The sequence below is a fragment of the Corvus cornix genome, chromosome 10, assembly GCF_000738735.6.
Source record: "Corvus cornix cornix isolate S_Up_H32 chromosome 10, ASM73873v5, whole genome shotgun sequence".
Lineage (NCBI taxonomy): Eukaryota > Metazoa > Chordata > Aves > Passeriformes > Corvidae > Corvus > Corvus cornix.
The window spans coordinates 15990630-16004174 of record NC_046340.1 but is presented as its reverse complement, the minus strand read 5'-3'; the positions used below and the strand labels follow the sequence as shown (position 1 = coordinate 16004174).

At 36.3% G+C, this 13545-nt stretch overlaps 1 protein-coding gene across 5 annotated transcripts in view; it reads left to right on the top strand.

Moving 5' to 3' along the window:
- The window catches only part of RORA (RAR related orphan receptor A), a 357627-nt gene extending 345438 nt beyond the window's left edge, over positions 1–12189 (top strand). For all 5 annotated transcript variants that reach the window (XM_039557805.1, XM_039557802.1, XM_039557806.1 and 2 more), the window contains 2 exons: positions 458–570; positions 1829–12189. In XM_039557805.1, the coding sequence (XP_039413739.1) occupies positions 458–570; positions 1829–1993 (278 nt within the window). In that variant the 3' untranslated portion in view covers positions 1994–12189. The remainder of the gene's footprint in view (positions 1–457; positions 571–1828) is intronic.
- Positions 12190–13545: the final 1356 nt, after the last annotated feature.

The window sequence follows — 13545 nt, the reverse complement described above, 5'->3', positions numbered from 1 at the left end:
CGAATCTTTGCATCTGATTTATCTGTAAGTCACTCTAAGTTCTGTAAGATCTGTAAGTTCTGTTGGTTTTCTCTAAATTCTGTAAGATCTCAGCAAGAAGATCCTCTCCAACTACTTGTTCATTATATGTTCTATTCATTTCCCAGTAAAAAGTTGCCAGCCTCATTTTGTAAACACCCTGCATTTTACAGATTTTTTTTAGGAAATGAATAATAGATCTTAGTCAGATACATTGTAGTCTCCTAAATAAGGGCTTTATAAAAATAACTTTTAAGTGCATGTGATAAATGTATTTCAAAACCTATTAATTATGAAACCCATTTTCTATATGAAAGTATATAACAAGTGGAAGGAAGATTGCAAACAGGAAAAATGCATCTGTAACAGACTTAGTACTTCCTGGTGCGCTGTGATCCATATGTGCATTACTAGAGGTTTTAACTCCATTTATATTCAGATCGCTCATGGCTTCAGGAGAAAGTAAAAATTGAAAAACTCCAACAGAAGATCCAGCTAGCACTTCAGCACGTCCTACAGAAGAACCACCGAGAAGATGGAATTCTAACAAAGGTAAGAATCATCCTGTGCCATGTCACAGGACTGTGAAAGAGTGGCTTCATCTGAACATTGCCCCGATTCTGGGGTAAAAGCTCATACACAGTTAATTTCATTTATAAACCCAAAATTCTTTGTTCAAAATTGAGCTGCTCAGCTGGGACTATTTACTTAAACCTAGAAGAGGTGAAATGATGATGTTCTAGGAAACAAGGTTGATAATGGTCTGAAAGGGATTATTTTTATGTGGAACTTCATGAAAAGCGATGAAGGTTTTTATCATAGTTCTCCTATACAACACTCCTATTCACACAGAATAATACTATTTCAGTGCTACAACATGCATGCCTTAATCCTCGTGGAATCTCTGCCTGCCTGACAATTAAGTTGTTAAAACATGCGAGACACAAACGAAACTTTTTCAGTCTTCCATGAGGACTTCCCCACACAGCCTTTTTCTCAGTTCTTCCAAATACTGATGCCTAGGAAAAAGAGGCACTACCTACCGTTATACTAATCTGAAGTATCTTCTTGTAATTTCTCAGAAATGGGAAAGTGGTGTGATGTTACAAGAAGTAAATCTGAAGAACTGGGGAAAGATAGGCACTTCACTTTTACCTTGCAGAGATAGTTCCTTTTACACCGCTGCACAGGCAGAAAGCTTATGCTTCATTTCACACCACAGAGTTAGTTACAATAGAAGCAGGATGGTCCAGCCTGGGCTCTGCAGATTTTCTTAATTTCAAATCCTAGCTCATGTCATTCTTCTCTTAGTGCATACTTTGGATACCTTTGTTGGAAGAAAGAGTCTTCCATATGCTTTGACACGAAATACTTTGCTCAGTAACTTCAGGGAGTACCTTCATGATATTTTTGAAGTACATATTTTTCACCTTATTTGGCTTGAGGTAAATAAGTCTAATCTATTGCATTGCCAGTTCCTTCCATAATAGTCACAGTGGGTTTAAAAGCAATTGGGATTGCCTTCTTCCAAGAGGATAATTTAATGAATGAAGATCCAGCCCTGAAATACTTGTTTATCAATCCAGCAAGGAAATCTAATGCCACATTTTCCTAAGAATTTAAAAAAGATTATTTCACAAATAGCTGTGAGTCCATTACTATAATAGCTTTAGCAAATATCCGTGACTGTGCATCTGAAATGTCCTTGTTAAGGTAAATAATTTGGTTTGGGAGAGCTTTAATCCTTACAGCAAGAGTGGGAGGCCTGGTTCCATGTATGACCATATGACTTGTGTTCATTTTTTTACAGTTAATATGCAAAGTGTCTACTTTAAGAGCACTATGTGGACGACATACAGAAAAGCTTATGGCATTTAAAGCAATATACCCAGACATTGTGCGACTTCATTTTCCTCCACTTTACAAGGAGTTGTTCACTTCAGAGTTTGAGCCAGCAATGCAAATTGATGGGTAAACGTATCACCTAAGCACTTCTAGAATGTCTGAAGTACAAACATTAAAACAAAAGAAAGGAAAAAAAAGGAAAAAAAAAAAAAAGAAAACCAAGACACTTTATATGGCCCTGCACAGACCTAGGGAGCCAACACACTGCACATCTCTTGGCAGTCGGGGTCAGGCGAAGGATGGGAAACAATGAAACAAAGTTGAACTTGTTTTTCTCATGCATATGATTTCCATTATGCCTACAAATATGGACCCTTTTTCTGTCTCAACTTCTCAATCCTTGACCTCTGTTTACACAGACTGAGGGTACTAATGTCAGAAGGTTGTTTTCTCCTGTAGTTCACTGCCCAGATTTTTGACAGAACAATCAATTTGTTGGTCAGAACAGAGTCCACCTAGTAATCAGCGACTGGTGTGCGTTGCAGAGATTTCAGCATCAGTTTGCACAACTTGCTCATTGTTTCATGAAGGACGATTTTTTTTCACCTACCACTGTTTGCCAGTAGACAGAATGGCATGAAAAGGGTCCATAGCAATAGCAACAATAGCATTATAATATATTACAGGGTAAATGGGCATGAAGACTATATATAGCAAAAGAGATATTGTTTATATATTGTTTTAATTAATATAAAATGTAGTTACTGGTATAGCTTTTCTTGTTGAATTGATAAGGCACTTTCATTTTGCACCTTTTTCTTTAAATTAAATGCTAGCGTGTTCATTGTTGTGTTGCATGTGCACCAGAAATTCAAGTTTAACTGAAAAAGGTTTGGCAGGTACTGGTACATTGGGAGGTATTTATGCTGCTGTTTTCCATGTTACTTTTAAAGAGAGGCTGGTCATATCCTGAAATGGTTACAGATTTTTTTAAAGAGTTGAAAATAATGACAATTTTCTACATTAAAAGTATTCTTTCAGAAGTTAAATTCAAAGGTACTTTTATTTTCAAATCTTTCAAACCTGGATGCTTCAAAGTCAAAAGCCTTATTTTCAAATGTTCTGAGTTTCCACTGTCAGAGTTAAACTAATTAATTACAAATTATTTACAAATGAGTAACAGAACATCTTTGAAAATCAGGCTATTAAATAGTGTATTTCTGCCCACCATAAATCCAGGTTTGAAAGTATTTATTCAAGTCTGTATCTACAGTAAAAGTATGTGTGTATGACATGTCTGCAGAAAAGTAGTTTTTATACATGATATTACATACTTTTTTACTCCATATTGTAAACAATGTCTTCAAATGCCAAGCTGTAGCCTGTCAAAATCTATGGGTTTGTCTTTGATTTCAGTGAGTTTGAGACACGGACCCCTGTTCTTCCAGCATCCAGCAGTTCAGTTTCAGGGAGCTGAACAGAGAAGTCTGTTCTCTCCTTGTTTAAAAAGACGCACTTTAAAGTTGATCAGATGGGGACAGACTAAGGAAGGAAAGGCACACTTTTGCTAGAAAGCATTGGTTTGTTCTTGGTACAAGCCTGGAAATCATTAATATCAGAAATCTGCATTCTATGATTCTGATTCCTGTATTGCATAACCGACCAATAAGCTGAATCTTGCAGTGTTACTAATTACCATTCCTTTCAGGAAGAATTCTGTCTCTGAGCAAAGCTGGCAGTAAATGTAGTTCTGAAGGAAACAGATTCACATAAACAACATTGCAAATTAAAACTGTAGCTGCTTGAGCCAGAGGTGTATAACTGGGTTTGCATGAGATGAAGATGTGTAACTGGATGCCCTGTAGGCCAACGCAAATGCAGTTTCTGATGAAGTACCTAAGAGAAAGCTGGGAACTTCAGAAAAGGAAAAGGAATGAGACAGAATGTGCCCTACTGCTTTAATTTCCAAGGATAAACAATCTCATATAGGTTATAGTTGTTGAGAAGTAACAAGCAAATAGAAGCACACTGAAACCTAAGTATCTTAAAAGGAGAATCAGTGGGTTCTTATTAGCAAAATACAGTTTATTCTATGATTTGAACATGTTTCCTTTGGGGTCAAATTGAGACACTTATCTATGACACTTACTAAAACCGTTCCAGTCTAGCACATCAGGGAAGGTTACAGCTATCATTCATCTCTAGGGTTTGAAAGGAGGCCGAGAGGAGAGCATCACGGTTCTTCCTCAGAGCAGTGTGCTCTGGAGTGTGGGAGGGGAACACCTGCAGCTCTGTGAGCACTGGGATGGAGGCAGGAGAGGGCTTTTGGATGAAGTCCATAGAGCTGTCTTTTTCCTGCTCCATCCTGCCTGCTCCTGAAGAGGTGGCTCACAGCCCAGCACGTGCTCTCTCCACTCCCACTGAAACGCTTTTCCTAGGATCATTGTTTACTTTATTGGAGTAACTGGCATGATATGGTACTTGCATTCTAATGTGTGTTCCTATTTTTGAAGCACCCCTTTTAACTAACAAATGTTTTCTGAATGTGACCAGCCTTAGGTGCTAGTCCTGTAAAGATCAACTAAACTTAATCTCAGTGTCAACTAATGAATAATGAATAAGACCTGTACTTTTTTAGAGAGCGAGATACAACTCCTACTTCTGACAATGTAGACTACCAGGCAAAATATTTGGGGATTAGTTTTCAGTCACATCCTGTTCTTACCTTTTTATGATGAATATTAGTACTTTACCAGGCATCTAGGTGCCAGTGATTTTGTTTGGAATCTGTTTAGCATATTTACTTTCATAAATCATTGACAATACAAGTCTTGGAGCATTTACTAATAAAATACATAACGATAAAAAGGTTTCAAATAGGGCCTTAGCTAAAAGTGATCTTCCAGGCCAGAAAATACTATCATTTTTGTTTGTGGGAGCTCATGTGTACTGGGACCTTGTTAAATCAGGCTGAGCATACATACCCCAAGTAACTTAGCTTTCCTGATCACAGTTAACAGCCACTTGGCAATAGAGTATAATTTCTGGGTTGCTGTTCATGGAGAGGGGAAAAAAAGGGATACGGCACAGCAGATGTACTGATAAGACATCTGTTGCCAAGGAGGTTTTTATGCAAGGGGACTCAGAATGACACTGGAGTGGCTGCTCAGAGATGGCCATGTGAGAACCCAGCGCAGCAGAGGAAATTGCCTCTGCAAAACACGTGGGACTGTGGCCTGGTATCAGATGATCAACCAGTTAAAAAACACTGGAGGTCAATGGATATTCACATGAATATTTTCATCATGTGCCCAGTTCACTACAAATAAAAACACTAGGATAGCTGAACGTAATATTTTAAGTTTTGATTACCTGGTCCTTAGAGTCTGCAAAGATATTTTCCTTGGGAGTTATATCTGTCCCTGGAGATGTTTTCTGGATTTCTAGGAAGAGCTACTAGACTTATACTGTCATCTGAACCACCCTAACATATGTCATCACCTCCCGCATTGTTTGACGTATGGAATTAGGTAAAAAGGGAAGCTGTTTTTAAGTTTGGTTGTTCTTTATTAGCTTATCTATCTTAGTATGGATACCAAGATATCTGTGTATGTGCACCTGTGTGTGTGTGTGAGAGAGTCCATTGTGTGCGCACATGAGTGTATGCGTGGGACGTGTGAGAGGCTGCTTCTAGGCTGTTAAGTGTCAATGGAATAAAGAAAATGTATTCAAAATACTTAAGTCAAAAATAGAAGGTGGAAAAAAAGATTTATTCTATACAAAGCCTTGTCTGGACCACTTTAGAGAGACTTCTATTTTTTTAACCCTTCTATAAATGTTTGATGGCACTTGAAATATTCCTGCAATAAAATGTGATTTGTGTAAACATTAAAAAAAAAAGATTTTGTAATGTGAAACAATGAAAGAAAGTAATGTAATTTTTCTAAAAAACAAAAAAAAACCACAAACGAACGAACTTTGTATTATTTTCTTGATGGAATTTGTCTATTTGTCTTTGGAAAACTTTTTATTTCATTGAATGTGCCATAGTAGAGGTGTGTTTTTCTTTTTCTTTCTTTTTTGTTTTGTTTTGGGGGTTTTTTTTAACATTTTAGATTAAAGGAATAGCTGTGTTCCGACATTCCAAAATGCAAGATGACATAGCAGTCATGATTAAAAGGTTTGATTAGTAAGCTTCAATCATTGTTGCTTTTTTTGCACATGTTCTTCATTCCTCTACAGTGCAATATGTACATAGAGCACTTGCGGGTGTAACCTTGATCCCTCAGGGAAAAATACATATTTGTACAGGATTTTTCTTTTTTTTTGCCTTTTTTCTTTTCTTTCCTTTTTTTCTTTTTTTTTCTTTCTCTTTTTTTTTTTTTTTTGCTAAGGAATGTCGATTGGATCACTTGTCTGTTGTTGAGGGGCAGCCAGATAATAATCCTAAACCACTGTCACAAAACATTGATTGTTTAAATTTTGTGCCCTTTTATTATTTAAAAAAGAAAAATAAAAGTTATTTTCTGACAGTTCTTTGTGCTGATTGGTGAAAAAAAGGGTAAATAGATAAGCACCTTATGATTGACTTAACTGTGAATGACAATCCATCTCGTTATCAACAAGAGAAGCCCTATCATTTTGGAGCTGGGGTTATGAGTCAGAAACTAATGTGCTCAGGGATCTTCTAAAACTCTTCAACAGGGTGGCCAGCACTGCTGGTGGAACAAATTACTTTTTAAAAAATACGCTAGTATTTCTTCCCTTCCCCCTGCCCCCAGGCACAAGAGAACTGGATTTTTTTTTAACTCAATGTGTGCCTCATTCTCTTGCTCACTTTTGTAGTAGAGCTGCTTTTTGGTCGGTATTTTGCTCGAAACAGAAGTACTCCAAACAGTGCAAAGATTTTACAATTATATTTTAGAAAATAAATGCTGACCCACTAAATAAATGATTGAAATTAATTTCAGTACCCTCTGGACATTTTTATAATGATAGGACTACTTTTCCAGATGAAATTCAGTGTTCTGCAATAGAAAACAGCTTTTAGTATTTAAATTATTGTCAAAGAAAATGAATCAGCTTATGAGAACACAGTAAGAATGAAAAGGTCATGATTAGGTTTCAGCAGTGAAGTCACACAGAAGGGAACACAGATCTGCAGGAATACAAGAACAACACTTCAAATGTTGTCTGTTGTTGTTGCAGATGTTTCATGGTAAAGCCAAAACCTGACTGGAAAGAAGCACTGAGGCTGAAGACATTTTCATATCTAGTACATCAAATACAACAATTCCAAGTGATCTTACAATGGCACCAAAATCCACCAATGTTTAGGAAGTCTCCCAGTGCCAAACTATAGGATGCTGGAAGCATGTCCCAATTAGCTTTGTTTTATGGTTTCACATTCTTTTGAAAATGCAAGTAGAAAAGCAAATAAACAACTATGAGCAAAATGAGCAAGGTGTCAAGACTTTGGTTACGTTGGGGAGAGAGTGAATTTAATTTCTCCATCAAATCTGTCTGCTTGCAGAAAGCCCCAGTTTTCCAGTATCTTTGATGATTTTTTCACGGGGTATACAGCTTCCAGTTGGTTACTTTAGATTGCTTAATAAATAGGGAAACTATTTACTAGTACTTAGGGTTTCACAAGCTGACAGTTGAGTTTAGCTAGGAATGGCTTTCCAAGGCAGACGAGTGCTTAGCAAGTATGATCAGTTGGTGTTCTGGCATCTTCAGCAGAAGAAAACTCCTATTGCTGATTCACAGTGGGCCCTATTCTTTACACACTTGCACATCAATTAAACATACTCTTGGAATGGACAATCTATAAGATGTTTTAACTATGTAGTGGGATGATCCAAGCACTACAATATCTTTTTTAGGATTGGCTAGACAGTCCCCAGTCTGTACTTGATGTACAAAACAGGTCACACAGTGTAAGCTGTGCAAACAACATGTATTTTTTCCCTAGACATTCCTAAACTCCCCAATGTAGATAAACCTATTAATATAAATGTCAGAAACAGCACTTACTATACAATATCCAAAAATAATAAGCAATTTTCTCTTGATTATTCATTGTATGAAATTCTACCTGTGCTAGCTGATTCAGATTGCACAGAACATCTTTATTTTCCTTAGCTGAATATAACTATTAGAATTACTTTTTAATTATTAATACTAATATTTATTACTTTTAAAGTTTCATCCATTAATATATTTGAATATTAGCCTCTTACTTTCTTTTTGTTTAAATATTCCTGTCAGTAAATCATTTGGTGGAAATGAGGGCAAATGCATACAAATACCAAATACAACAACAAAAAGTAAAGTTTTAAAATACAAATTAGTTTTTATTTAAAAATTCTTGCAGTGTGTGCTTTAATTCTAGTACTGTGATAATGGCTTGCTACATAATGCTAAGTCACTGGACTTGAGGGGAAAAATACGTAACATAATATACAGTCTATCTTTGGAACTTTATTCAGGTACTAAATAGAATTTTAACATCAAAACAGAAGCTGTATTCTACCTTTTCCATATGTAATGTTGCTGTTTGTCTTTTTTTTTTTTTTTGCCTTTATCATTGGTAGAATATAGCAATAACTTTATAGCAATAAGTAGGCTATCCAAATAAGAAACAAAACATGATAAAGGCTTCAGATCAATACTCATAGGCTCACTTCTTCTGCCACAATATTCACTTGTGTGTCTTCCCTCATAATCTTAATACTTCTTCAAGCTGAACTTCACAATCAAGTTGTTCAACTTGATGTGTGACATCACACTTTTTGTTAACATCTGCATGTTTTCAGTGTTCACATGTCCTATGTATACTTGTGTTCCTATGTTAGTGTTTCTCAAGGTTTCTGAAAGCACAATATCTGTGGGCTATAATTCTGCACAGGGCTCTCTGTGTTGGAATTAATTTACGTTTCTTGGGGCAGGGAGTGTGAATCAGCTGGAATTATTGGCAGCATTTCCTAACTGAAGGAACCAAGCTGCTGCAGGTACTTGGGAACTCTCCGGCCACTGCAAATGCAAAGTGCAGCCCCCAGCCGGCTCTTGCAACTCCTCCAGGCCGTGGGGCTGAGCTGCAGCTCCCGAGTTCCCTGCCCAGCACGCTCCTGTAGCCAGCACAAGCACGTGCTCCGCGCTGCAGGAGCTGCACTTCACAAAGAACCGAGCTGGGTGTGCCTGGCAGGGTGTTTCGATTATAATCCAAACACTTGAGCAGCGTTCAAAGAACCAGTTGTGACTTTCGGTTTGAGAAACACTACCCTGAATTACCCTACAAAGTCTTAATGTAGATGCACAAACTTTACAGGAACTTGCAAACTGTAATGCTATCTATATCTAATGCAGAGAATTCATAAGCAATACAGTGAATTTTATTTCACAAAAAGGCATACGTACTGTACACCTTTCTAAATCCAAAATGTTCCTCATTTCTACATTGATTTAGAAACAAGTTACAGAACAGTGGTTAATATTTGAAGTATTAGGACATTAACTGGCTGCTTCTTTATATGTAACTGTATTGTCTGCCTGCTCCTTTTCTGGAGATGTGTTTTTGTATTGGATGTTTGGGCCAATGGGAGGCTTCAAGCTACAATGTATTTTCCCAGATTAAATATATTTAACATATGACAAACCCCAGACAAGGCTTTTGAAAATGTATTAAGAACTGCAGTGTTAGGTGGTTTATTTGCAAACTGTTTTCAATGTTGTCCATTTTTATGGCACCTTTAACAATATTGTTTCCAAAGTACAAAAAAAAGGTTAAAAATATTCTAGCCATAACTGAATGTCAAGCAATAAAAACAAATGACTTTTTGTGCATAGATTTAAAAGAAATACAAGTTTTAGACATCTGCATGTAAATGCAATCTCTTGTTTACTGCTTTCTTAAACTTGAGCAACTGATTCCTTATTTTACTACTAATTTAAGGACTTGTAATGGCCTGTAAACATTTTATCTTGCTCTATTCTTTCAACTCTAACTTTGTCTCTGCTTTGGAGTCATAATATTTAATGTTGTTCTGCTCACCTCTATACAGTTAACTTTTTGCTTTCATTCTGTATAGATAAAATTATACTATAAACAGCCTACACAGTGCAAATATTTATCTGTTTATCAAATACCACATTATGCTGTATAATATCTGTTTTACTATATAATCTATTTTAGACATAGCTGTTTAGAACTAGAGTGTGCTATTTTTGTGTTTTTCTGATGTGTGGTGCTAGATAAGTTACTTTTGTGAACAAAAACAAACAAACCCCTTTTATTCCGAGACAATACCACCTTTGGGTCTTGTTAATTTCACTGAGTATAACTATATATAAATATATATATTTGTGTATATATATATATATACACCAACATATGCCCAACAAGTACCTGTATCAGAGTACAAGATTTGGGACATGGTTTTCTCTTTAAATGCATAGTGTCATTATATAAATTATTCTATAGTATATTTAATAAGGAGAAAATTACTTCACCGGTACAGATACTTGATATCAAATGTAGAATTTTTTTCTACATTATTAACATTATTAATTATTAACGTTATTAAAAATGTTCTGTCCAGCTTGTTATCCTTTTGGTTACTAAAACAGTTTGCCTGTATTGTATCAAAAATAAGAAAAACATCTATTCTATCAGTATAAAATAATTACAATATGCTGTCTGTCTGAAAGGGAGGTAGTTATTTGGCTTGTTGGGAGAATTCTATCCTGTTGTTGCATCAGAAATTTATAGATGTTATTCTGCTGGGTGCCTTCCTCCCTCCTCACTTTAAATAGGATCTATACACACTCAGACTGCGGATGTTACTGGGCCATGCCTACACACTTAACTCCAGTTACTGTAAATAGGAATGTTCTGTAAATCTGCCACGATGGATGGCTAAATTCAGTCCCTGGATATGCTTTATACACCATGAATACATATCCAAGGACAGCCAGTAGCAACTGAAGTTCATTAAGAAGTGGAATTTGCAATGTTTTGTCAGGTATGGGGGTTTTGTTTTTATTTTTTCATGTATACCTTAATTTACGTAGTCATATACCCTTCAAAGTATTCCTATCCCCTGTTCCTTTCATTCTAGATACTGTTTTCATGTTCATTCTTAAAAACTGATGGATATCAAATATCTAACTAAGGAGGTAATTAACCTTTTAAATATTTATTAGAACTTTTCTGTAATATTACTGAATTTATAAGATCTTTAGCAAAGATTTTTGAGCAATTTATTAATAACAATGCTTCTGTTTACTGCACTTTTTGATAATAGAAGGTAGTGAATTTTAAAGCCATGGTTCTTGGCTTCCATGCACTGCTTTTATACCCTCAATCCAAGGAATATATATATATAAATAATTTTTTTTAAACAGCAAACATACTGTTGACCTAAAAACAAAAACAAACTTTACTGCACCATGGGTATATTTTCGTAAGTGGAATGTTTAACTGCAAACACTATCAGGACAATTATAAAAACCTCTTGAAGCTACAATCTTACTTAAATATAAGCCATGACAATTTTGTTTTCCCTTCTTGATTTAAGTCACCTTTTGATATTTTCAAAGAGAAAAGGACTCACTCTTAAATTTGTACTTACCAACCTGTAAGTAATGCCAGGAACGCATTCTCCCTATTGTTTTAATAGTTTGATATATTTATGCAAAACCATTTGGTTAATATTTATCCTCCCTCTTTACTAAATGTTCAACGTACCAACACCAGAATAAATGCTGATTACAAATACACATCGGATTGAAGATTAAGCACACAGACTTAAAAACCTCGTTGAGTGATATGCTCAAATTTCTGTAAATACACACAAGTTTAATGCAATTATACTGTACATGTAAATATGTGCTGTCTGTTATGTGTACAGTATGTATAAATTCCTTTTCTAGCCACAATAAAATGTAAGCCATCAAGAGGAATACTAAAGTGGTATTGTACTAAACCTTTGCTAATGATCTTTACCCAGTCACTTCACTTTTCCCTTCCATGGACCTTTCCAACTCACTCTTACGATAGCCTACTTATATTCAAGTTTGTTATTTTACTCGGTCCCAAAAAAAGTATTTTGATTCATTTTGTAAATATGACTGTAAAAATAAGAGATTTAATGTTGTCTTTTAAATACTCCAATTTTCATTCTAATATGAATGTTGTTATATTGTACTTAGAAACTGTACCTTTAATATTACATTACCTTTATTAAGTGCATTGAACACATCGATTTTAGATGTGCTTTATGTACTGTTATCCTGTAATAAAACTTCAGCTTCTAATGGAAAAAATCTGTCTTAATTTTTTGTCAGCAGCATCTTGCTTGTTCTTCTGAATTGTGGTTTATTAGGTTTATTCCTTAAGGAATACACTGATACAAAATTAGGCTACACATATATTAGAGCTGTTTTAGCACATACGTCATGTTTCATTCGGCAGCAGGGAAACAAGATGACCCCCAAACACCTTTTAAGCTCCCCTTTTGGCCAACAAGGGCTTTAAACCTTCTCAGAATGAATGTAGATTAATGTAGCGTCCCTCTACTTGCAGGTGTCTTGTTTGAAATCACAGTTCCCTACATGAAGTGCAAAAGAAAAGAAATCTGGCACAAGGCCCTCCCAGTGAACTCTTGCAGCAGAAGTACTACTTCAGGATAGATCTAAATGAGGATTTGGGTATCAAAATTGAAGTTTCAATACAATTTAGGCATCAACAGTCAAAAGTGCAACTCCCCTCTGCTGTGCTAACTGAGAACACCTGAATGTGTCAGCAGCATGCTTGGTCTTAAGGCTTCAGGCATGTGAAATTCTCCTTCTGCACCTACTCAGAAATGCCTCAGTCTTGACAGAGCTTTTAACAGCTCAGTATCTATACGCCTGACCATGATCCAGAAATAGATTCTAGCATTCATCTTTGAAGCACTGTATCTGGAAGGAGCCATCACCTCCAGATCATCTCTACAAAAAAAGTAGTGGAAGTGATAACTCTTAGGACTGTAGCACTAAGCAGTGCCATGTGTTCTACAGCAGCTCCATGTCTGCACATGAAAACACAGATTTAATTTTCTCATACTCAGGACATGATTCCTGCCCAGTCTTCCCAGTCACCGGAGAGTTCCTAACCAAGATAGAGGTTAGGGAACAGCTTTATAAAGAACCATATAGTTCACTATAAAACACAGGAATTTTCTGAAGTGAGACAAACTAAAGACTCCTTCCTGTGCCTGCCCATAAGGAAAGCTCAACTGTACGTTAGCAGTTGGTGGTTTTGACCTCTGGTTCAGAACCACAGAATTGCTGAGGGTGGCACGGACTTCCAGAGGCCACAAGCACGGCCTCCTTGAGCTGGTTGCCCAGGCCCGTGCCTGGCTTTTGAATATTTCAAAGGATGGTGACTCCACAGCCTCCCTAGGCAACCTGTGCCAGTGTTTCATCACACAGTGGAAACGTGTGTCCTGATGTTCATGTTTATGTCATGAAAGTACAAAGATCACTGGTAGGAAGTAGCACTATTTTATAAAAAAACCCCAGATACTGCAGGTTTAGAGAGATGCAGCCTGATGTAGGACTTAGGCTGGTACATTCACCAAGATAAGCCTTCTCATCATTCAGCTATATAACTGTTACCATACCTGGGTTGGGAAGTAA